Consider the following 23,350-nt stretch of genomic DNA (forward strand, 5'->3'; position numbering starts at 1 on the left):
ATCAGATAAAGACATGGATCCTTGACGGAGATCCTGAATCTCTTGTGTGAGATTGAATGTGCGAGGTAAGTTTGTCATATGAAAGCGACTATGTAAGTCACGCCATATATCAGCAGCATCATTCAAACGCATAATACTACGATAGATCTGAGATGAAACTGAATTTAACAGTCACGACTTAACCATGCTATTGCATCTAGACCAGATCCTAAAATTTATATCAGATTCCGCAGGACGAGGTAGTGTACCATCTACGAATCCAATTTTGTTCTTAGCGTCTAGAGTAATCATCATAGCAGTGTTCCAATCATCATAATTCACACCATCTAGACATAGAGAGATGAGTTGTAAACCTGGATGATCGGCGTTGTGCATAAAGAATGGTGAATGAATCGAATCCAGAGATTCTGAAGTAACAGTTGTTCGCGAAGCTTGAGAAGTCGGAGCGATGATGTCCGGCGAAGCAATCGGAACGGATTTCATTGCAGCGGTGGATCTGCTTGATCTCCTCGGAACTTTCTTCATGGAAACCATTTTGACTCAAAATCAGTTGGTGAAAATGAAAAACGAGCTTGAAAATGAAGATTCCGAGCTCAAAAAGGATGAAATCGAAGCGGAATTAGAGCTTTGATAGCTCTGATACCATATTAGTTGAATGAGAGCGAGAGAGATTTGGAGAAGAAGATAAAGTCAACAGAGAGTTTGTTAGGAAAATTATCATTAACCCTCACAATGTGTTCGTTACATCCATATGTACAGTTAAGATTGGAGTAAACCAAACTAAACCAACTAATGAATTAATTTAAGATAAACCGGCAAAAAGAAACCGATCGATCTAAAATCTCTATATACAGTCCAATAATAACAAAGATATAGCCATCTAGCTTTTCCATGGAAGATTAAAAGGTATAAAAAAAAATAACAAAGAGGAGAGATGGAGCTCAAATGAGACTAATAAATAGTCGACAAAAATATAGCCATCTAGCTTTTCCATGGAAGATGAAGAAATTACTGCTACGAATCCTTCTTTTCATCATTTTTTACTGATGAAAGATATGGTATAAAATTTAAGCCAAAGCGCAAATACAAAATACTTTAATTACTTAATAAACCATTATCCGATTATGTATATATTGATATCGTCATGTCAGTTGATTTCCTTAGAAATACTAAACACACATTATCCTAATTCATTGGTAGTGGCGGGATTTTTGCCGAGGAGATTGGTAATTGAAGGAAAAAATGTCGATAACTTTTTTGGTTTTTTTTTGGTTTTTTTTTTGTCATCAGCCTAAATACCTAAAACGGTTCAGTTAACCAAACCGGTGGGTACTGAGTGTACATAAATAACATCTTGAGGATAGACCCGAGCACTCCTTGCTAGGTTATCCGCCTTCGAGTTCTTTGCGTGTGGGATATGTGATATAAGAAAGAAGCTGAATCTGTCTTTCATCTTCGTTATCTCCTCCAAGTGTAGAGCAAAAGCTGCCCATTCTTCGGGTGTAGACACCATTTTCACCAACTCCGAACAGTCCGTTGCAAAAGCGACTTCAGTCTTTTGATTCTCCAGCATACAATGCATAGCCCATATAAGGGCTTCCATTTCCGCGTGCAGAGGCGTAAGACTTTGTCTTACATTTTGTGCTCCCATTATTTTATCTGTGACACCTTCCTTAAAATAGTACCATCCTAGGCCCGCTACTGATTCCGTATCTTTTCATGAGCCATCAATATAACACCACCAGCCTTCATAGGCTACAGGTTTTGACAAGTTTGGAGAATTGCCACGAGCTATAGGTGTTGAATCCTTTTCAGATCTTTGAGCCTCCTCCCATAATATCGCTTTTGTTTCCGCTATTTTTAGTGTAACCTATGGATCTATATCCGTATTTGAGTACACTTTCTCATTTCGAGACTTCCAAATATACCATGATATCCATGAACATTATATGTTATTTATCACTTTTGGAAACCTTCAAAACAGATGGTCAAAATTCGAAAAAACCGATGACCCTGAAAAAATCTCTGGGGGTGTTGGTATTCGTGATAATGCTCATGTTTGTTTATGTATTGAAAATTATTAATGTGTTTGGTCCACTTTCATAAGGAACATTAAGAAAAAAAGAACAATATCTTAAATATTTTGATTTTAAACATTTTAGTTATTTATAGGTCATAGGTGTTTTTTGTGCAATTATAGGTGACATACTTACAACATAACTTAGGACATTTTCAACCATAACCATGACACTATAAACTAATCTAGAGTGTTAAATAAAATATCACAAATTTTATAAAAAAAGGTTTGATGCAAAAATTATTGTGTAAAAAAAATTGTTAAAATATATATCATAATTCTATAAAAATTATTATATTATATTAAATAGAAACTGTTCTCTTAAATATATATTAAAAATTATTATGACATATAATTAAATTTTACACAACAATGTAGAATATATGGGTTAAAATAATTTTTTTAAAAATATATATTTAAGAGAACAGTTGGATGGGATAGAAACTGTTCTCTTAAATATATATTTTTTAAAAAATTATTTTAACATATGTTCTACATTGTTGTGTAAAATTTAATTATATGTCATAATAACTTTCAGACTATCAATTTAGTGTGTAAATATCAAATTTTCTTTTTGGAAAACCCTTACATTCATTTAGACAGATTGCTTGTAGGGGTTTATGGGCAGTCTGAGTCAGTTTTGGAATATGTTAAATATGATTTACAAAATGTGAGTCTTAATCTAGAATATAATTATATTGGTATAAATATAATTATGCGAGTTATTTATTAAGAATCAATATATTTTACTCCTATCAACGTGAATACTAAACTAAAATATTGTGTATTTAAAATTATAATACACATTCATGAGTTTCTTTCCAAGACTTTCAAGCTTCTCATGTCAAGATATGCATTTTTAAGTCTTTTTCTTCTACCTTGAGAATTCCACTTGAGGGAGGGGTATTACACTTAACTGGGAAATGGTAGGAGGTTAAGTGGTGGACACTTGGTTACGTGGCTGGTTGATTAAGTTTATGGTGTATATAAGATGAGTTGTAATCAAACTTTGCGGCTAATGAAAAAGGAATACAAAAAATATAATTCTTCCAGATGACAAGATGAATAAGAAGATGTATTTTCGACTTTTCCATTTGAATCAAACAGAGGTTTGATGGGTTTCAGCAACGTCTTCATCAACAAACTGCAATAGAACCCGAATATATATATCCACTGACCTTTGAAAAAGACGAAAGTCAGGAAAATATGGGCCAACATAAGGAGCAAGAAGATAAGAGAGCATACAACAAAAGACTGAATGTAGAATGCTAATGACAATCACAAGAAGATGATTGTGACTTGTTGTAGCAAGCACGCCAAAGAAGAATGCGAACGAAATGCAGTATAGAGCAAAGGACAGCGATGGCAAGGCCATCCGAAAGGCTCTATGAACGAGCTCTTGATCGCCCATCTGAGCCCAAATAAGAGCAATGATTGCTAAAACAGAACTTTGCATTGCCATCATGTCAGATAGCAAAAAGAAGATGAAGAAGGGCTTCTTGGCCAAAATGGACATGCCCAAGTTTGGAGCAGAGCTGTTAAACCCTCCCGGTACAGCAATACCTGCAGAAAACGTTACAGTGGCTATGAGAGTTGCCACTAGTAGAAGTGCGTTGACACGGTCTTTATACTTGTTAACATCTAGAAGCTCTGATTTGCTTCTTAGAGTCATCCCACTTGTGGGTATCCCTCCATAAACTCTTGGTTTGTAAGCAGATAATAAGACCATCAAAGTCAGTCTCTGAAGACAAAAACAAAGTGATGAACAAAAAGGCCATAAGTGAGATATGGTTTGATGTTAGAAAAAGAGAAGATCAAGATTTATCTCTACCTCCTTAAAGACATAGTCAGGCTGTAGCTTTAACTCTGCAATCTCAAGTGGTCTCAAGCCATCTTTGTTCTTTATATATTGGATTTTGGTGGCGTTTGAAGAAAACTTAGTAAGGTCCATAACAGTTCTGAGGACGCCAATTTATGGTGACTATATGCAGAGGTGTGTTCATCCTCCTACCAAGACTCCTGAAATATTTTAGAAGCAAAGATCTAGCTTAACCACCTTTTGCTGCAATGTGAATAATGTTCTGACCTTGTTGTTGAGCAGCTCTTTTGAATCTGGACAACGTTTTATAATCTCTTTTACAACATCCAAACGACCTTTCTCTACTGCCATATGGATTGGAAATCGGTATTTATAAAGGGCTACATTTTTTTTCTTGCCTCGGATCACATTTTCATTGGACATAGGCTGATGCTATATGTAATATAATCGCATTCCATTCGATGTGGTCTTAACTATAATAATTGAGAAAAAAGCTTAAAAAAACCCTCAACTATTTAATATTTGTCAGTTTCCTACCTGAACTTTTTGCGTTGCCAGAAACTTACATGAACTAATTTTTTGGATCAAAAAACTAATTAAAATCTTTTATAGTTCTAGTTTTCACCCCACGATTTCACGGCCGTTAACGGTCAAACAGAATTAGTAAACTTTCTAAAACAAAAAAAGCTGAAAAATTCCTGAACTATTTAATCTTTGCCAAAAAAATACCTGAACTTTTATTGTTGCCAAAAACCCACATTAGCTAATTTTTGTTTTTGTTTTTTGAGTTAAATGACACTAAAAAACCAAAATATCAAAGAGTTTACAACAACTAAAAACAAAGTTATCACCAATAGAATTTGAAATAAATTACGAAATATTTTTTTGAAATTAGGATATATTTATGACTAAAGATTCTGTAGATGAGTGCTTCATTTTAATTTTGGGCTGATTTAATCTCCACTAAGATGATCTTCGTAGATGATTAAAAATATCTATCACACTTTATCTCCGTTGATTACCTACTAATTTATATTTATTAATCTATTATGAGCCACTGCAATCATTCTTCGAAAGAGTCGATTAGTTAGAAACTTATATTCAAATCGCCTTTCGAAATAAATGTTGTATACGATGAGAAACAAACCAATATCAAATAAATAACCATCAGCGAATGAATCTGGGGAGAACCATTAATGGATGTGAAGTAGTGGGGTATAAGTTGAAACCGTATAATATTTCAGATTTTTTTGACACTGAAAAATTAACTTATGTGGGTTTTTGGCACCATTAAAAGTTCAGGTATTTTTTTGACAAAGATTAAATAGTTGAAGGTTTGTTTTAGTATTTTCTTGTTTTGGAAAATAACGGAGTTTACTAATTCCGTTTGACCGTTAACGGCCGTGAAATCGTGGGGTGAAAACTGGAACTATAAAATATTTCAGGTAGTTTTTTGATCCAAAAAATTAGTTCATGTAAATTTCTGGCAACGCAAAAAGTCCAGGTAGGAAACTGGCAAATATTAAATAATTGAGGGTTTTTTAAGCTTTTTTCCCTATAATAATTCATTCATTTTGTGAAAAGTTTGTCTCCTTTTATAAATTCATAATGTGCTTGACAACAGGCGCCATTGATCTGACTTTCTCTCTCCAAAACCTCTCCTCCCAAACTCAGCGCCGCCAAACCCTAATCCTCTTCGATCTGTCTCCTCGGTGGCCAGTGCTCCTCGCCGCCGCCGGGGAGGCCTTTGTCCTCCTTTGTGTTCGTGTGCCTTGTGGATTGCGACGGTTTGGCTCCGGTGACCTTTAGCAGAGGCGGATTCGAGGGAGGAGTGTGGCATCTCGACTTTCTCTCGGTGAGGTCTCTGGTGGAAGCTTCGGTGGCGCATGGTGTGGGATCTTCTGGATCTCGGTGTGGCTGCTGTGCGTCTTTCATGGTGGAGTGGATTGACTAGATCTTGGCTGTGCGTGGTGTGAAGTATCCGAGGACGGGTCTCAGCGTGTTGTTCTTCAGATCTGATTCTCTTCTCCATCGTTGGCGTGTTGGAGATGTGGCATCTTCCGTCGTTGTCTCTTGGTTAGATCCCGTTGGTGGCGTTTGCTCAAGGCGGTGGCTTTTTCTGGTTAATCTGAGCGTGCTTCTCTTGGTGGAAGCTTGTGAGACTCTCTGCGTCGTTTCTTTGTTCAGAGCTCTGTTTCGATGCGGTGTTGGCTCGGTTTTCTTCAAGTCTTTGCTTCTGGTGGCTCCTTGTTTCATCGCTGATGGGTTTGCTTTGCCTGTTTCTCTCAGTTTGGTGTAAGTGTTTCCCTGGTGTTGTTTGATTGAGATTACTTGGAGTAATATTTTGTGTCTTGTTTATCTTACTTTCGGAGGAGCTAGTAAGGCTGATGAGTTTAGAGGTTGTTCGGTTCTGTGCTGCCGACATCGGGGAAGTATCTTGGCAGAGTGAGCGAGCGCATCTGGTTCTAATAGTAGTGTAGTTTTGTCTTTATACCGGATCTTTGTTCGTTAGTTGAGCGTTGAACCGTAGATTAAGGGCTGTCTCTGTTCGGGCATCCACCGACTACTTAGAGGAAAGATTTTTCTCAGGCTACCGGATGAAAGAGCTTCCGATTTGCGAGATAGGCGTTTTCTGATATTTTCTCCAGTGATTTTATATCTGATCTTATCTTGGTCTCATCTTTTCTTCGGATTTTCAGGCTCCTTATCGCTACTTGATTCCTGTTGCTCTTGAGCTTCGGTGTCGGAAAAGTACCGATTGAATTTGCTTCCATGTTTTTTATTCTATTTTGCCATGGGACCAAGAATTTTAGGTCGATCGATTGTTAACTCAATTTGTAACCCCTAACATTTCATTTTAATGAATATTTACAATTTAGTAAAAAAAAAATTTCGTAATGTGAGATACAACTAAAAATATTTAATTCTAGAAAATGTATTCCCAAAAAATGTGTTTTTTTAAGTTGTATCTCACATTACGAATTTATATGCAAGTTCCAAAAAAATGTGTTTTTTTTTTGTTTTATGCTGAGCATGAACTCTATATAAAAAAAAAGAAAAAAAAAACGCAAAATGGTTCTAGACATCTGAATTGTATATATATATTTTTTGAATATTTCACTATAGCTTTTAAAATTTATATAAGATGAGGAAACATCTATTGATAGCTCCATCATTTTTTTTGTCTCTACCTCGAGCCTGTTGCTGTGACTCCATCATTACGCTCATATCATATGCTCACTAAACAATCGTGCTTGTAAGAACGATGACGTTGACCGCCAATATAACATACACTAGAGAATGTATAAAACGAAGAGACAATTAGTAAGATAACGTAAGAAATAATTGACAAACACACAAAAAATTATTTATGTCATAGACTAAAAAGCAGTGATGATTTGGAAGAGAAAAAAATCAGCATGAAATATATACCAAATCCTGAGCACATGTACACAAGTCTGCTTCCTCTATTCTTCTTCTGGAAAATATGTAAGAGCAAGAACATAAGAAGCTATAATAGTTTCGAACACAATTAACTTTCACCCACTGAATGCTTCTAGGTTTCTTGTAACATACTGATACTACTACAATCTTTTCTCAATCAAGCAGAAGCCGACTTGAGCTTGAAGCTCTAGGCAGAGAAACCAACTCATTGAGTTTCTGAAATCGTTCTTCCTCTGAATCGTATTTATACACAGAGATACTCACAGTCTGCAACTGTGTTGCGTTCTTAAGGACGTACGCCACTATTTCCTTTTCGTTGCTCCTTCTTCTGTAATCATTCCACTTGAAAGTATGTAGATGGGACATCAAACATTCAGGAACTGAACTTGGTCCTGCCCAATGATCTCCAATAATCGGCTCTTTCAAACAAAGGCTTTGGTCGCACTAACAGAATAAGAGTTATTGTGAGTTAGAGCTTGAAACTAGTACTTAAGACGACAAACGAAAATCAAAAAAATAAACTGAAACCATCATATATAGTTTCTTAGAAGTAAACCTCGGAGATCTCAAGAACTTGTAGTTTAGGGGAACTTTCGAGCATCCAAGTAAGTAAATCCCACCAATCTTGGCGAAGTGGACAGAGCTCCAAATGAACAAGATGATGAAATACAATGCGGTGCTGAAGCTGACAGAGAATGTTCAAGGAAACATATAAGCACAACAGTAGAGATGTAATCAATCATAAGAAAAACACAAACACGGATTGTTACCCTTTTAATTACCATGGAAGCTGTTAAACATAAGCAGAGATGCTTGACCGATGGAATAGATTTTAGCAACTTCTCAGGATTTTTGTGAACAAGTCTAACATGTGCCTCAACCACCTTAGGCATATTCCCATATATACGCAAGTCACCAAAGTAATCTACAAAGTTCAAGTACTTCAAAGATGAGACACAGATCAAAATCATGTGGATACCATCTTGGACTTTGTTTGCTTCTTGGCGTGTATCAAGTATAGATAATCTCTGCAAGGTACTCCTTTCAACGACTACAGGTAGGAAACCATAACCATAAGTTTTGTCCAACACCAAATCCTCAAGAACGAGACAGCCCGATATAAGCCTAAGGAGAGACTCTTTGGTTTCGTGCTCTACACGTATAAGGTGTAATGTTTTCAAGGACGGGAAAGAAACATCGACAGGGACATTCAGAATAACACAGCCACTGAGTTTCAAGACCTCGAGCTTCTCGTAAGTATAAAGACTCTTTGGCATCTTGGGAATATCCTTATGTTCCTGGGAATATCCTTCACAACGGCGAATTTCAAGCTCAAAGGATTATTGATCCGATCCATATAGAACCCGTAATTAAACAGCTCAAAGGATTCTCTCTCTCAGATTCAACTAAAAATGTTTGACGTTACTCCAAATCAACAAGAACAGTTCTGAAATCCCAAGTCCCGGCTTCCTAAATCTCAAAGGAATCTCTCAGGAAAGAAACAACCAGATAGTCGTCGAATCAAGCAAAAAGGGCGTACACTCACAGGAACAAGGAGAAAAGAAGAAAACCCAAAACCTTAAACATGAAGAAGAATCAGAAAGACCGATACTTTTTCCATGAGATTGCTTCAGTTTCTTGAAAGGAGACGATGAAACTCCGTCACTCCGTGATCGAAATGAGCAAAGAAGAAGAAAAATTGAGCTCAGCGTACATAGCCCAAATTATGGCCCAATCAAAGTATGTTTACAGTATTTGTTTGGTAAATGCCACGTGAGAGAGCACAAGTGCTAACAACGGTTATCCCAAATTTCAAAATTTAGGACTAAGCAATTAAAAGGGATAATTATCCCATCACATTTCACCGCCTTTACTTTTACCGACTTAGGTGATTAAATTATTACTTCTTGATGTGTATAAATAAGACCTACCCCCATGTATAATGAGAAGACACACGAGTGAAATAAGAGCAATTTCCCCTTCTTCTCTCTACTCCTTCGCCTTCATCTCCTTCTTACCCCACCATCCAAAATAATATAATATAATAATATATATACAAACACATATATATATATATATATCCTCACCTATATCATATATAATATCTAAAAATACCCGTTTAATTTAATCCGTTATTCGGATTATTCGATTCAAAAAAATTGAATAACCCAATACCTCTAAAAAAAACAAACCTAATATCAAAATCAAATATTAGTGAAAAATAAAACAAATTACAAATACTAAAATTTAAATAGATGGATATTGCTATGGTCTTTGTACATATGCAATTTTTACATAAATTCTGAATAAGAAAAAAAAATTAGAAGGTAGTAAAATTTTACATGAATTTATGGCCAATTTTTAGTTAAACTAGATTTTGCGTCCACGCTATGCGTGGATATTTTATTGATAAAAATTATATACAATCAATTATATCTATTATGATATAAATTTTATATATTTTTGATAATATATTAAAAATATTACGATGTTAATATAATAATTTTAATGTAAATTGTGATATTTTAACGGTTTTGATTTGAATCTATATATGTCGTATTTCGAAAATGTGTTATTTTATCAAACATTTATAAGTTAATATACTCAAACAACCTAAAAGTTTACAAATTAATCAAATGCTACTTTTTAAACAAAGTATTGACATGATGATAAAATATTATACATTCACTTCTTTAAATCAAGAAAAAAAAATTGCTTTTTCATTATTTTCACTTTTATTTCAATTATATATGTGTTATTTAAAAAAATAAAATTAAAATTTAATTTTTTCTGCTCTTGTTTAACCAATACAAAATTTTATTTTGATTTATTAATTTAAAAAACAACTAATAAATAAAATGTTTACTTTGAGATTAATAACAGCTTTAGTTTTGAAACCAAAAATATAGTTGAATATGATATGAATAAAATCACACAAAATATGTGAATTAAATATATTTTGTCATTGGTTGTGTTAAATTTTAAATAATTCTCAATGACTATACATCATCTCTTCTAATAAGAATGAATTTTTTTTTCATCATATTCATTTTTATTCTTGTTATTTATGTTTTTTTCAATCTTATTTATATATTTTAATAATTTTTGTATGATTATATTCAGTTTTATTATATTCATTCTCACTTTTTATAATTATAATTAAATAGGCCAAACCGGTACAATTTAATACATACAAATATAGAAAAATTAATAACAAATTGAAAAACTAAAAACTAAGAATTTCTGTTAATCTTTTGCAATTCCAAATCGAATATACAAAATATAATGTTTTTAATTATTTTCGCATAATATATTACATGAGGTTATATGAAAATATGTTTTACATATGTATCAAAAATTTAGATGAATATAAATCACAGTTATTAGTTATTTAAAATTTTACGTGAAAATCTTTAAAATCAAGTAACTTAATCTTGTATAAGTAAGATATATTTTTATTATAGATAATAAATTTAATTTATAACTTAAACAGTGATATTGAAGATTTTAATATCATGTCGTTTTTTGTTAATAGAAATTTCTTTATTTTTTAATTTATTTTCTTAACAATAATATTAAAACTAGAAATTTTTTTTAATTTAAAATTTTGATATATACGAAAAAATTGATTTTTTAAATGCTGATGTGGATGCCTTGAAAATAATATAACTTTAACTGTTATTAATAATAGGAAAAAATGTTTACAATATTAATTTTAAAATTTTTTATATAAATATATTTTTGTTAACGATATAATTTTAAAATTTGGAACTTTTTTAATTTTAAATATTGATGTGGACCATAAAATTGAACTTTTAAATCCTATGTGGACAATTTTAGAAACATATAACTTTAACTTTTATTAGTAATAGATTTAGAAATCAAAGCTGGAAGATCCCACATGAGGTCCGTTGCGGCAAGTGATTTTGGTATCTCCTCCTTGTTTTGAAACTTACCAAATGTATTCGGATATTGCTTGGTCAGCTAATTGTTACCTTTATGGTTCAGATTGGGTTGTTAAAACCCCGTTAGATGCCATATTATTCCAAAAATTCTTTTTCGGATACCTCAGTTTCCTTCGCATGAGTGATTGAACCTCTTACTCTATTTTCAGTGCTTCATTTTTTAAAAGTGTCGAGTATCAATCACTTAACATGTTTCTCGGATTGCTTGGAATTTATCATTCTTCTCAAATTCGATGGTCAAGCTTTAGAGATTTTATGGTTTTTTTTTTCAATATTAAAGCAGCTTGTAGTGGCTTTGTTTATATCTCTTTTCATCATATTCTTTGTAATTTAGCTAATATTTAAACAGATAGTTTAGTCAAATTTGTTCTTTTACGTTGTAATAACTCATTCTTTAGTGAAACATAGCTCTATATTTTTGGTTTTTTAATTGAAATGGTTGCACACAAAGGAAAAAAAAAACATAAAATTTATTATAGTAAGTGACAAAAATTTGATTGCTAATGTAAGAGCCCTTAAATATGTGTGCATACATCTAATTTAAATTCAAGATTTTCCTATTTCCTATGTTAATATTGAAATGGCTTTAACTGTTATTAAGAATTTTAATTAACAATTTTTCTTATATTTTTTTGTATTAAAATGTAATTTTATAATTTATAAGTTTTTTTAGTTATTGATGTAGACTAATAAAATTGATATTTTAAATCTTATGTGGATGTTATTAGATGCATATAGCTTTAAATTTTATTTTTCTATAAATTTAAATTTTTGTTAACAATATAATTTTTTAAAAATTTTAATTTTAAATATTGATGTGAACCAATAGAATTAAAATTTTAAATCCTATGTGGATATTCTTAGAGGCATATAGATTTAACTTTTCTTAGTAATAGGATTTAGAAGCCTCCTTGTTTTTAGGCTTACCGAATGTATTCGGATGCTGCTTGATCACCTAATTGTTACCTTTGTGGTTAAAGTTAGGTTGTTAAAACCCCATCAGGTGCCATGTTATTTCAAAAATATTTCTTGGATACTCAATCTCCTTCGTCTTAATGATGGAACTTCTTTCTCTATTTTATGTGCTTCGTTTTTCAAAAGTGTCGAGTATCAATCACTTGACATGTTTCTCGGATTGCTTGGAATTTATCATTCTTCTCAAATTTGGTGGCCAAGCTTTGGAGATTTTACGGTCTATTTTTCAATATTAAAGCGTCTTGTAGTGGCTTTCTTTATATCTCTTTTCATTATATTTTTTTTTGTAATTTAGCTAATAGTTAAACATATAGTTTAGTCAAGTTGGTTATTTTATGCTATAATGACTCATTTTTTAGTGAAACTTAACTTTTTTTTTTTTTTGATATGGTTGCACACACATGAAAAAAATTTCAAAATTGTTATATCTAAATTTAAAAAATTCCTATTTTAATATTATTAATTTTAGTTTTTTACTATTAATATAAATTATATATAATTTCTTTATCTTTAATAATCTTTTAAAAGCAATAATAGAATTTGGAAACTTTTTAATCTTCAATGTTGAGGTGAACCAATAAAAAAATTATATATAATTTCTTTATTTAGCAATAATATTAGAATTTGTAAATTTTCTTAATTTCCTTATTCAACAATAGTATTCGGATTTGTAAACTTTCCTTATTTTTAAATGTTGATGTAGACCAATAGAATTAAAGTCCATCAAAGTCAGTCCCTGAAGACAAAACAAAGTGATGAACAAAAAGGCCATAAGTGAGATATGGTTTGATGTTAGAAAAAAAATAGTTGTATATATAGATAGAGAGAGAAGATCAAGATTTATCTCTACCTCCTTAAAGACATAGTCAGGCTGTAGCTTTAACTCTGCAATCTCAAGTGGTCTCAAGCCATCTTTGTTCTTTATATATTGGATTTTGGTGGCGTTTGAAGAAAACTTAGTAAGGTCCATAACAGTTCTGAGGACGCCAATTTATGGTGCCTATATGCAGAGGTGTGTTCATCCTCCTACCAAGACTCCTGAAATATTTTAGAAGCAAAGATCTAGCTTAACCACCTTTTGCTGCAATGTGAATAATGTTCTGACCTTGTTGTTGAGCAGCTCTTTTGAATTTGGACAACGTTTTATAATCTCTTTTACAACATCCAAACGACCTTTCTCTACTGCCATATGGATTGGAAATCGGTATTTATAAAGGGCTACATTTTTTTCTTGCCTCGGATCACATTTTCATTGGACATAGGCTGACGCTATATGTAATATAATCGTGCTTGTAAGAACGATGACGTTGACCGCCAATATAACATACACTCCTTAAGTAGCTGTCAATAGATGTTTCCTCATCTTATATGAACGATGACGTTGACCGCCAATATAACATACACTCCTTAAGTAGTCATAGAGAATGTATAAAACGAAGAGACAATTAGTAAGATAACGTAAGAAATAATTGACCAACACACACAAAAAATTATTTATGTCATAGACTAAAAAGCAGTGATGATTTGGAAGAGAAAAAAATCAACATGAAATATATACCAAATCCTGAGCATATGTACACAAGTCTGCTTCCTCTATTCTTCTTCTGGAAAATATGTAAGAGCAAGAACATAAGAAGCTATAATAGTTTCGAACACAATTAACTTTCACCCACTGAATGCTTCTAGGTTTCTTGTAACAGACTGATACTACTACAATCTTTTCTCAATCAAGCAGAAGCCGACTTGAGCTTGAAGCTATAGGCAGAGAAACCAACTCATTGAGTTTCTGAAATCGTTCTTCCTCTGAATCGTATTTATACACAGAGATACTCACAGTCTGCAACTGTGTTGCGTTCTTAAGGACGTACGCCACTATTTCCTTTTCGTTGCTCCTTCTTCTGTAATCATTCCACTTGAAAGTATGTAGATGGGACATCAAACATTCAGGAACTGAACTTGGTCCTGCCCAATGATCTCCAATAATCGGCTCTTTCAAACAAAGGCTTTGGTCGCACTAACAGAATAAGAGTTATTGTGAGTTAGAGCTTGAAACTAGTACTTAAGACGACAAACGAAAATCAAAAAAATAAACTGAAACCATCATATATAGTTTCTTAGAAGTAAACCTCGGAGATCTCAAGAACTTGTAGTTTAGGAGAACTTTCGAGCATCCAAGTAAGTAAATCCCACCAATCTTGGCGAAGTGGACAGAGCTCCAAATGAACAAGATGATGAAATACAATGCGGTGCTGAAGCTGCACAGAGAATGTTCAAGAAAACATATAAGCACAACAGTAGAGATGTAATCAATCATAAGAAAAACACAAACACGGATTGTTACGCATTTAATTACCATGGAAGCTGTTAAACATAAGCAGAGATGCTTGACTGATGGAATAGATTTTAGCAACATCTCAGGATTTTTGTGAACAAATCTAACATGTGCCTCAACCACCTCAGGCATATCCCCAGACATATGCAAGTCACCAAAGTAATCTACAAAGTTCAAGTACTTCAAAGATGAGACACAGATCAAAATCACGTGGAAACCTTGGCCTACGTATGCTTCTTGGTATGTATCAAGTATAGATAATCTCTGCAAGGTATGCCTTTGAACGACTACAGATGGGAAACCATAACCATAAGTTTTGTCCAACACCAAATCCTCAAGAACGAGACAGCCCGATAAAAGCCTAAGGAGAGACTCATTGGTTTCGTGCTCTACACGTATAAGGTGTAATGTTTTCAAGGACGGGAAACAAACATCGACAGGGACATTCAGAATAACACAGCCACTGAGTTTCAAGACCTCGAGCTTCTCGTAAGTATAAAGACTCTTTGGCATCTTGGGAATATACTTATGTTCCTGGGAATATCCTTCACAACGGCGAATTTCAAGCTCACGCACATGGCGAGCCATTCCAATCCTGATCCATGTAGCCAAATCTTTAGGACTGGAACAGGGACCAAGGACGAACTTCAAAGCTTCAAGAACCGGAGCTCTGTTCAGTACCAATGATCTGTCCACAAACTTGATAAATCTTTCGTATTTGGAAAGCTCGAGTTCATGACCATCATCAAAATCAAGTCTTGGAAGCATCTTCCAAACAATCATCCATCGTTTCGACAAAAGCATTGTCGCGGCTATGTTTTTCGTAGGAAGTGATGAAACAATCTTCAACAGCAAATCATCCGGCAGATTATTGATCCGATCCATATAGAACCCGTAATTAAACAACTCAAAGGATTCTCTCTCTCAGATTCAACCAAAAATGTTTGAAGTTACTCCGAAATCAACAAGAACAGTTCTGAAATCCCAAGTCCCGGCTTCCTAAATCTCAAAGGAATCTCTCAGGAAAGGAACAACCGAATAGTCGTCGAATCAAGCGAAAAGGGCGTACACTCGCAGGAACGAGGAGAAAAGAAGAAACTCCAAAACCTTAAACGTGAAGAAGAATCAGAAAGATCGATACTTTTTCCATGAGATTGCTTCAGTTTCTTGAAAGGAGACGATGAAACTCCGTCACTCCGTGATCGAAATGAGCAAAGAAGAAGGAAAATTGGGCTCAGCGTATATAGCCCAAATCACGGCCCAATCAAAGTATGTTTCTTTGTTTGGTAAATGGCACGTGAGAGAGCACAAGTGCTAACAACGGCTATCCCAAATTTCAAAATTTAGGACTAAGCAAATACCCGTTTTATTTAATCCGTTATTCGGATTATTCGATTCAAAAATTTTGAATAACCCTATACCTCTAAAAAAACAAAGCTAATATCAAAATCAAATATTAGTGAAAAACAAAACAAATTACAAATACTAAAATTTAAATAGATGGATATTGCTATGGTCTATGTACATATGCAATTTTTACATAAATTCTGAATAAGAAAAAAAAAAAAATTAGAAGGTAGTAAAATTTTACATGAATTTATGGCCAATTCTTTAATAAAATTCTATAGATATTATTTTCTTTCCACAAAACCTTTAACACAAAAAAAAAATTCTATAGATATTTATTAATATGTAGATAATCAGTAAACTGCGTTGTGGTTTACATCATATTAGAGAACTTTGTACACATCTAATTTTGAGAGAGAATGCTTCAAGATTTTTTTTTTTCTTGGAACATGTATATTACTAGAATTTTATTCTCAATCCAGCAGAAGCTGATATGAGCTTGAAGCTCTAGGCAGAGAAACCAACTCATTGCGTTTCTCAGATCGTTTTGCCTTCGAAACGTATTTAAACACAGATATACCCGCAATCTTCAATTGTCTTGCATTCTTTAGGATGTACGCCACAATTTTCTTCTCTTCGCCGCCTCTTCTCTTCTGTTAATCTTTCCATTTGAAAGTATGTAGATGGAACATCAAACATTCAGGAACTGAACTTGGTCTTGTCCAATGACCTTTAATGGGCATTGTTGTACAAGGGCGTTCGTTACACTAACAAAATACACGTTATTGTGTGTTAGACCTTATAAAAACTACAACTTAAGAACAATGAAACAATCAGATAAAGAAATTGAAGCCATCAGGCTAATTACCTCGCAGTTCTTGAGAACTTGTAGTTTAGGAGAACTTTCAAGCATCCAAGTAAGTAGATTCCACCACTCTTGGAGACTTGGATATAGCTCCAAATGAACAAGATGATAAAATCCAATGTGGTGTTGCAGCTGCATAAATAGAAAAATGTCTAGAAAACATAAGCTATTGGTTTATGGTCGGTTTGCGCCCATGATTTGGCAGCATACCATATCGGTTTGATTAAACCAACAGTTATGAGAAATTGGTTCTTATAACTAAATGAAGAGTTGTGACTCTTCAGATTGTGTCTCTTCATTTTATATATATGAGACATTGCAGAGAAGAGACACCAGAAGGTGTCTGTTTACAATAGTTTGTGACTGTTGGTAAACAAAGAAGTTACAGAGGAGAGAGGAAAAGTTTTAGAGAGAAAGCTTGGAGAGATCAATTGGAAGGGCATTTGAATGGTAATAAGTGGTTGATTTCCATCTGTGATCTCTTTCCCGATCTCTGTGTCCGTTTTCAGATCATACCGAATCATATTCATCGCTAAACCGGGCAAAGGTATGTCTTCGGTTTAAACGCTTCCGCATAAAACTCTTACATAAGCAAAATAGTACAAAATGTTATAAATCACAAGAAACACGCAACGGATTGTTTTTTAAGTTACCATGGAAGCGGATAAACATAAGTAAAGGCGCTTGACTGATGGAAGAGACCACAGTAGCTTCTCGGGATTTTTGTAAACAAATTCAACTTTAACATTTGCCTCAACCACCTTAGGCATATTCTCACTCAAACACAAGTCACCATAGTAATCTACAAAGCTCAAGTACTTCAAAGACGGAACATTAATCATAGTCATATGATCTTGACAGTTGTAGTTTGGTTGTCTATATGTATCAAGTATAGATAATCTTTGTAAGGTAGAAAGATTGCAAAGCATTAATGTTGTTTTCAGTTATGTCCAACACCAAATCCTCAAGAACAGGACAGCCCGATAAAAGCCTACACATCGGGCTGTCTCTGGTTTTGTACTCTACACATATAAGGTGTAATGTTTTCAAGGACGGAAAACAAACATCGACAGGGACATCTAGAAGAATCGAGTAACTGAGTTTCAAGACCTCGAGCTTCTCATAAGTATAAAGAGTCTTTTGTAATCTGATTGGTCTTGGTCTATGTTCCTCGAAATATTCTTCTTCAAAGTGAATAATTTCAAGTTCACGCACATCCTGAACTATTCCAGTTAGGATCCATCTTGACATATCTATAGTGTTGCAACAAGGACCAACGTCGAACTTCAGAGTTTCTAAAACCGGACCTCTACGCAATAACATTGATCTGTCCACATAGTTTCGAAACCTTATGTAGGTTGAATGATCGAGTACGAAACTATCACAAAAATAAAGTTTTGAAACCATCGTCCAAAGAAACCTCCATCGTTTCAACAAAATCATCGTGGAGACAACATCTTTGGTAGGAAGTGACGAAACAATCTTCAAGAGCAAATCATCTGATAGATTACTGATCCTATCCATATCGAAGCCCTAATTAAACCCCTTTCCACTAAAAGACCTCTCAGATTCAACTCCGAGATTCACTAGAACACTGGAGAAATTGTTAAGTTTCCTGGGCTTCCAACTTAAAACCAATTGGCGATAAGTGGAGAGGCCCAAGTCCATTTTATATTAGTGTTAGTCTCTTTAATTTCTCGATGTAGGATTCTAACACGCCCCCTCGAGATGATGCTCTTATCAGCCCATCTCGAACCGAATCCCACTTTAGGACCGATAATAAACCCTTTTTTTGGGCCACCCTTATTGGGTCAACAAACGAGGCTCTGATATCATGATAAGTTTCCTAGACTTCCAACTTAAAACCAATTAGCGATAAGTGAAAAGGCCTAAGTCCCTTTTATATTAGTGTTAGTCCCTTTAATTTCTCGATGTGAGATTCTAACAGAAATTGTGAAATACTAAGTTCCGGCTTCTAAATCTCAAAGGAATTGCTCAGGAAACTGAAAGCTGAAACCCTTCTATTAACGTAAGTTGAAAACTAGACTTTATTTCTATTTTTCCTAAAAGTTTTGTGATTACGTAAGTGTTTATTAAGCTATATAGAAATTTGTATATATTATTTTTTCCATACTATATTCCTTTTTTATTAGGGTTTAGTTTACTGGTAATATATAATATACAGTAGGTGTTTTGCTGCGGTATGCGCAGATTTTTGTGTCAGATCTTTTTGTATTAAAGTGAAAATAATATGTTTAGAGAAAAATAGATAATTGGGAAAATAATCCAATATGTGTAAATTGCACTTGTTATATATGTAAAAAGACTTTTTGACCTAAATTAATTCGAAATTATTTATTGTAATAAATAAAATTTAAAATTTAAAATCATTTTTTTAAGATGAAGATATAATAATTATTAAATATTTTTAATTTTATAATTTGATAAGTTTTTGTGATAATTTGATGTATACTAGTTCTATTCTAGTGGTCATTTTCTCACCACGCATTGGATGTTTGACCATTCATTTACCAGATGCCAACAAGGCTGAAGTCATTGCTCTAGTTACTTTTTGCTTCTCTTGTGGTCAAAGGCAAATGCAAGTTCCACACAAAGTAAATGTTGTCATATCGCTAATGCTAATGTGAATCAAAGGAATCACCTTCTTGTCATAGTCCTTGAAGTTCTTATCTCAATGTTGTAAACGCAAGAGCCACCAATCAGGAACAACAACACAACTTAACACAGGATTTTTCTTTCAACTTTAACTTTATTGCTAGTAAATCTGTTAACACACCTTACAAGATGTAACACGATTTGGTACAGACTCAAGACACACCTTGATCTGTCTCCCTAGCTCTCTCTGTTCTTCAATCGATACTTGATCTCAGAACACCCCTAGAAAAACCCTTAACCCTTGATGCAGATTCTCTCTTTTGAATCTCTCACCCTTATGCTAAGTGCTCTCTAGTAGTTGTGTTAAGCTTCTACAAGGCTACAACACGTCTACTTATTTTTAGTAGACTCCGCGGCTCTACGTGCCAAAAACCCTACAACACAGCTTCCATTTTGTCGCTTGATGTATATTTCCTATTTCCTTAAACTTTTGCTTGTTTAAGGAAATCTTTCATTCTTCCTGATCCGCTCCATTATTCCCATCCAGCTTTGCTTTTTCTTCAAGACTTCCATTTCTTCTAGTCCAGCTCAGCTGCTCATCTGACTTCTCGTTTCAAGAACTTCACTTGTCACGTACTCCATGTTTGTGGCAGTTCATTCTTCACTCCATCTGGTACAGCAACTGCATCAAACACAGCTACATCTTAAATCTCCCCCTTTTTAGCTTCGTGTGCCTCACAAGCACCTGTTTCAAAACATACCACGCAAACAACCACAAACAAACCAAGTACCAAGACAAGACCAGAACGCATTCCATAAAAAAAAACATCAGTCACAAAGTCTTTAAACAAACAAACTAACAGAAGTCTTTAGAGCAAAACACACATGCTCCCCCACACACTTAGCCTACTTCTTAAACAAGAACATAGACTATTACACAAGCTCCCCCACAAACTAAGCACCCGCATCATCTCCTGCCTCATCTCTTGGCATTTCTTCCCACCTGTTTTCTCCCCCTGCTTGTGAGCACCGAAGGTAAAAACAACCATTAATATCCAAACGAGGATACAAGAAAGAGTCAGAAAACTTACTTGCAAACGAGTCAATCACCATGTTGACTATCCCGTGAAGATGGTTCAGCACACGACTCACATCCCGCAGGGCCAAGGTGACTTCATTCGCACTGGCTGGTGCCAACGGAACCTGAATTACTCCGAGAGGAGCACTCTGAGTTCGACCTGGTGCAGAAACGGATGGCTGGAAGGATGCATCAGGAGGTGGCCCACGAAAAGACCGAAGTGGTACACCTGGTGATGATGCAGGTTGTTGCTGAGGCGACTTGGGTGACGGAGTTGGAGATTTCGACGCACCAGCCTTTTGCTTCCCTTTTCTTTTATCTTTCTTAGCAGCGGCAGCTTCTTTCTTAACAAATTTCTCACCACTGCGGGAGTCCTTCTTGTATCGAGCAGGCACAATGTGAGTCTCTCCCTGACCGATCTGAGGTTCATGCTGAAGGTTCAGAATCTTCTGTATCAGACACGGAAACAGCAACCACCGAGTGTCCTTCTTGATGATCTTGCTCATTAGGAGAATCTGTCTGAAAGCCAGCCTTCCAAAGTCCACCCTCACACCATGACTCAGCTTGTACAACAACCGAGCTCGCTCCTCAGAAATGTGATGCTTGTTGGTTGAGGGAATCCAGTTGTACGCTGCAATGACAATCAACGCTGCAAAGACCGGTGGAAGATTCCTCGTGCTCAACCCACTCCAACCACTTCCTCCCTTCGACAAGTGCTTGGCAACTTCAGACAGGGAGACTGCGTCAGCAACTGATTCTTCGTGAACCTCTGCTTCACTAAGTGGAGTCAGATTGAGAACCCGATTGATCCAATCAGCAGAAAAGCTGTACTCAAAACCCCTCAGCTTAACACGAATCTCCTGATCGAGATCAGAAACTAGCTCACCAGGAAGTCCAGCATAGAATTCCTGAATCACTTGTGGGACGTACGGAGTGAGTCCCACAACCGTCGATTCCAACCTGCTGTCTCTGATGATCTTAATGTACCCCCATTCATCAGCTTCGCCTACATCAACAGTCCTTTCACACCAAAGTTGCCGTGTAGCAAAATGAACATACCTCGCTTGATCAGGAGATGCCTGTTCTTTCCGAGACCGAGTCTTTTTGGTCTGTTGTGGTGGTACGGATTCTGTAGCCTGTTCCGGTTCTGCTTCTGGAGCAGGAGATGAATCTCGTCTGGGTTTCTTGGATGGAGCTGGAAGTCCCAAAGCGCGCAGTGTCTTTCTTTTGCGTTCTACTTTAGCCGCTTGCGCGCTTACGGAGATCGAGGTAGGGGATGCCTCAGCAGCAGAGGCTGTTCCCTCGTCTTGAGCCGTTCCGACCAGAATCAGAGCATCTGTTGGATTCGGCGTGTCCTGTGGGACGAAGTGAGTTACTTCAGGCGAATATTTGCTCTCAGCACCATCAGCTTCGCCTTCGTCACTGTCAATCTTCTGGGTAGCCTCCGAAACATCCTTATTTCCTCCGCCACCTGCCTGCTTTGAAGAATTCGCCGACGAGCCACTCTGAGCATCACCATCATCTGCTGTGGCAAAAGAACCAGCACTATCCGCCGTATCAGTACCTGCGACAAGAGTCTGGTCAGGAACTGCTTCAGTGGATTTTGAGTCATCACCGCTGTGCTCATCGATGAGATGAGGCCTCTGAGCATCACCATTTGCATGCGTCATCTTAGCCTTGGATCGGTTACCAATTAGCCCTCTGCGAGTTCCTCTCACCATGGATGTCTTTCTCAGTGAGTCGTCTTTTTGAATGACGAGGATTTAGGGTTTACAGCAGAGAGTGGGGCGGATTTCTCGGATGCCCACTCCTTGTACTTAACTTCCCCACTTTCCATGTTCACACGTCTTTTCAACTGCCAGTGGTTTCAATGGGCTTTTTCCTTTACAGCAAGCCCATTTCGCAAATGTTTCCTCACACAATTAGGACTTCGAGAATCCTGGCCCACTATCCTGTTTCACACATGACAACAATACTGGGACACACACTGAATCAAGAATGCATGCATTAGACCATCAATATTCACGGGCACATTCACACATAAACCAATGATGAAGAACAAATAGTGATACTTGAACTATCACCTATGCACCGGGCCTCCTTTTAAAAAAAACTTTGCACAATTTTTACCAGGTTCTTTGAAGTGCACTGGAACGAAACACAGCCTCTGACTCACGAGACACTTTTAGCTTGTTCTGATTCATAGTGTCTGGCCATCCCGAAACACGGGCTAGCTTTCACACTCAACTGCTTTTATCGACCCCTTTCACCAGTTTTCAACCTTTATCCACGAGAGAGAGAAGCTTTTAGAACCAAGGAGGAGTGTACTTTTGAAGAGGCAAATGGATTCCTTTTTTTGTTTGTAAGGAGCCTCCCTTTTTTTTGTTTTTTTTTTTATTTATTTCTTCCCTCTCCCTTTTTTTTTTTTTCCTTTGGTTCAAGTGCAATGAGCTAGTTTCATCACTTGACTTCTCCGAAACTAGCTCAGCTTCCCTTCTACTACATGAAACCTGTACTGGTGTCTAGGTGCGACGGAAGTTGAGGCAGCTCTTTTCCACTCGCATCAGAACTCCAGACCGATTCCAAACCTCGAATGTCCCCTTGAGTCAGTTTCTGTATCAGTCCTGCACACTTCACACACAATCACATACCACAAACCCCGATCGAGTTTCTTAAGGTGACAAAACAATTAAAATCCAGAGGTTTTGTGAATAAATCGGCCAGTTGCAAATCAGTGACAATGTGTTCGATCACTACCTGTTTCTCCTCCACTAGCTCACGAATGAAATGGTGCCTTATATCGATATGCTTGGTTCTAGAATGCTGCACCGG

The 23,350-nt window shown here is 35.6% G+C and overlaps 4 protein-coding genes across 4 annotated transcripts; all 4 read right to left on the bottom strand.

The window, feature by feature from the left end:
* Positions 1-3,176: 3,176 nt before the first annotated feature.
* On the bottom strand, positions 3,177-4,081 carry LOC18029335 (protein ACCELERATED CELL DEATH 6). The gene is made up of 2 exons (XM_024149102.1): positions 3,909-4,081; positions 3,177-3,818 (listed from the first exon to the last, which is right to left on the bottom strand). Exons 1-2 carry the CDS (start codon positions 4,026-4,028, stop codon positions 3,177-3,179), a joined length of 762 nt encoding a protein of 253 aa, XP_024004870.1. The 5' UTR covers positions 4,029-4,081.
* Positions 4,082-7,493: 3,412 nt separating this feature from the next.
* LOC18029336 (putative FBD-associated F-box protein At3g50710) lies at positions 7,494-9,277 on the bottom strand. Its single transcript, XM_024149103.1, has 4 exons — positions 9,272-9,277; positions 8,123-8,638; positions 7,897-8,025; positions 7,494-7,784 (listed from the first exon to the last, which is right to left on the bottom strand). Exons 1-4 carry the CDS (start codon positions 9,275-9,277, stop codon positions 7,494-7,496), a joined length of 942 nt encoding a protein of 313 aa, XP_024004871.1.
* A 4,726-nt stretch (positions 9,278-14,003) lies between these two features.
* Positions 14,004-15,497, bottom strand: LOC18029337 (putative FBD-associated F-box protein At3g50710). Its single transcript, XM_024150088.1, has 3 exons — positions 14,622-15,497; positions 14,407-14,529; positions 14,004-14,294 (listed from the first exon to the last, which is right to left on the bottom strand). The coding sequence occupies exons 1-3, from the start codon at positions 15,495-15,497 to the stop codon at positions 14,004-14,006; spliced, it is 1,290 nt and encodes a 429-aa protein (XP_024005856.1).
* Positions 15,498-16,432: 935 nt separating this feature from the next.
* On the bottom strand, positions 16,433-18,348 carry LOC18029338 (putative FBD-associated F-box protein At3g50710). Its single transcript, XM_024150007.1, is given in 4 exon segments — positions 16,433-16,726; positions 16,828-16,956; positions 17,478-17,733; positions 17,735-18,348. Coding segments are annotated over 4 exon segments (1,293 nt in total).
* Between the last annotated feature and the right edge of the window lie 5,002 nt (positions 18,349-23,350).

Source organism: Eutrema salsugineum, unplaced genomic scaffold (genome assembly GCF_000478725.1).
Source record: "Eutrema salsugineum unplaced genomic scaffold, Eutsalg1_0 scaffold_1, whole genome shotgun sequence".
Classification (NCBI taxonomy): domain Eukaryota; kingdom Viridiplantae; phylum Streptophyta; class Magnoliopsida; order Brassicales; family Brassicaceae; genus Eutrema; species Eutrema salsugineum.

Excerpts from the sequence above, each read along its gene's own strand:
- LOC18029337 (XM_024150088.1), bottom strand. The coding sequence starts at position 15,497 with ATGGATCGGATCAATAATCTGCCGGATGATTTGCTGTTGAAGATTGTT. Across the intron at positions 14,530-14,621 it reads CTTCCATGGTAATTAAATGC|CACCGCATTGTATTTCATCA; the intron begins GTAACAATCCGT and ends GTGCAGCTTCAG. Across the intron at positions 14,295-14,406 it reads AAGTTCTTGAGATCTCCGAG|TGCGACCAAAGCCTTTGTTT; the intron begins GTTTACTTCTAA and ends TTATTCTGTTAG.
- LOC18029336 (XM_024149103.1), bottom strand. Across the intron at positions 8,026-8,122 it reads TATGTTTAACAGCTTCCATG|CTTCAGCACCGCATTGTATT; the intron begins GTAATTAAAAGG and ends ATTCTCTGTCAG. Across the intron at positions 7,785-7,896 it reads AAGTTCTTGAGATCTCCGAG|TGCGACCAAAGCCTTTGTTT; the intron begins GTTTACTTCTAA and ends TTATTCTGTTAG.
- LOC18029335 (XM_024149102.1), bottom strand. The coding sequence starts at position 4,028 with ATGGACCTTACTAAGTTTTCTTCAAACGCCACCAAAATCCAATATATA. Across the intron at positions 3,819-3,908 it reads CTGACTATGTCTTTAAGGAG|AGACTGACTTTGATGGTCTT; the intron begins GTAGAGATAAAT and ends TTTTGTCTTCAG.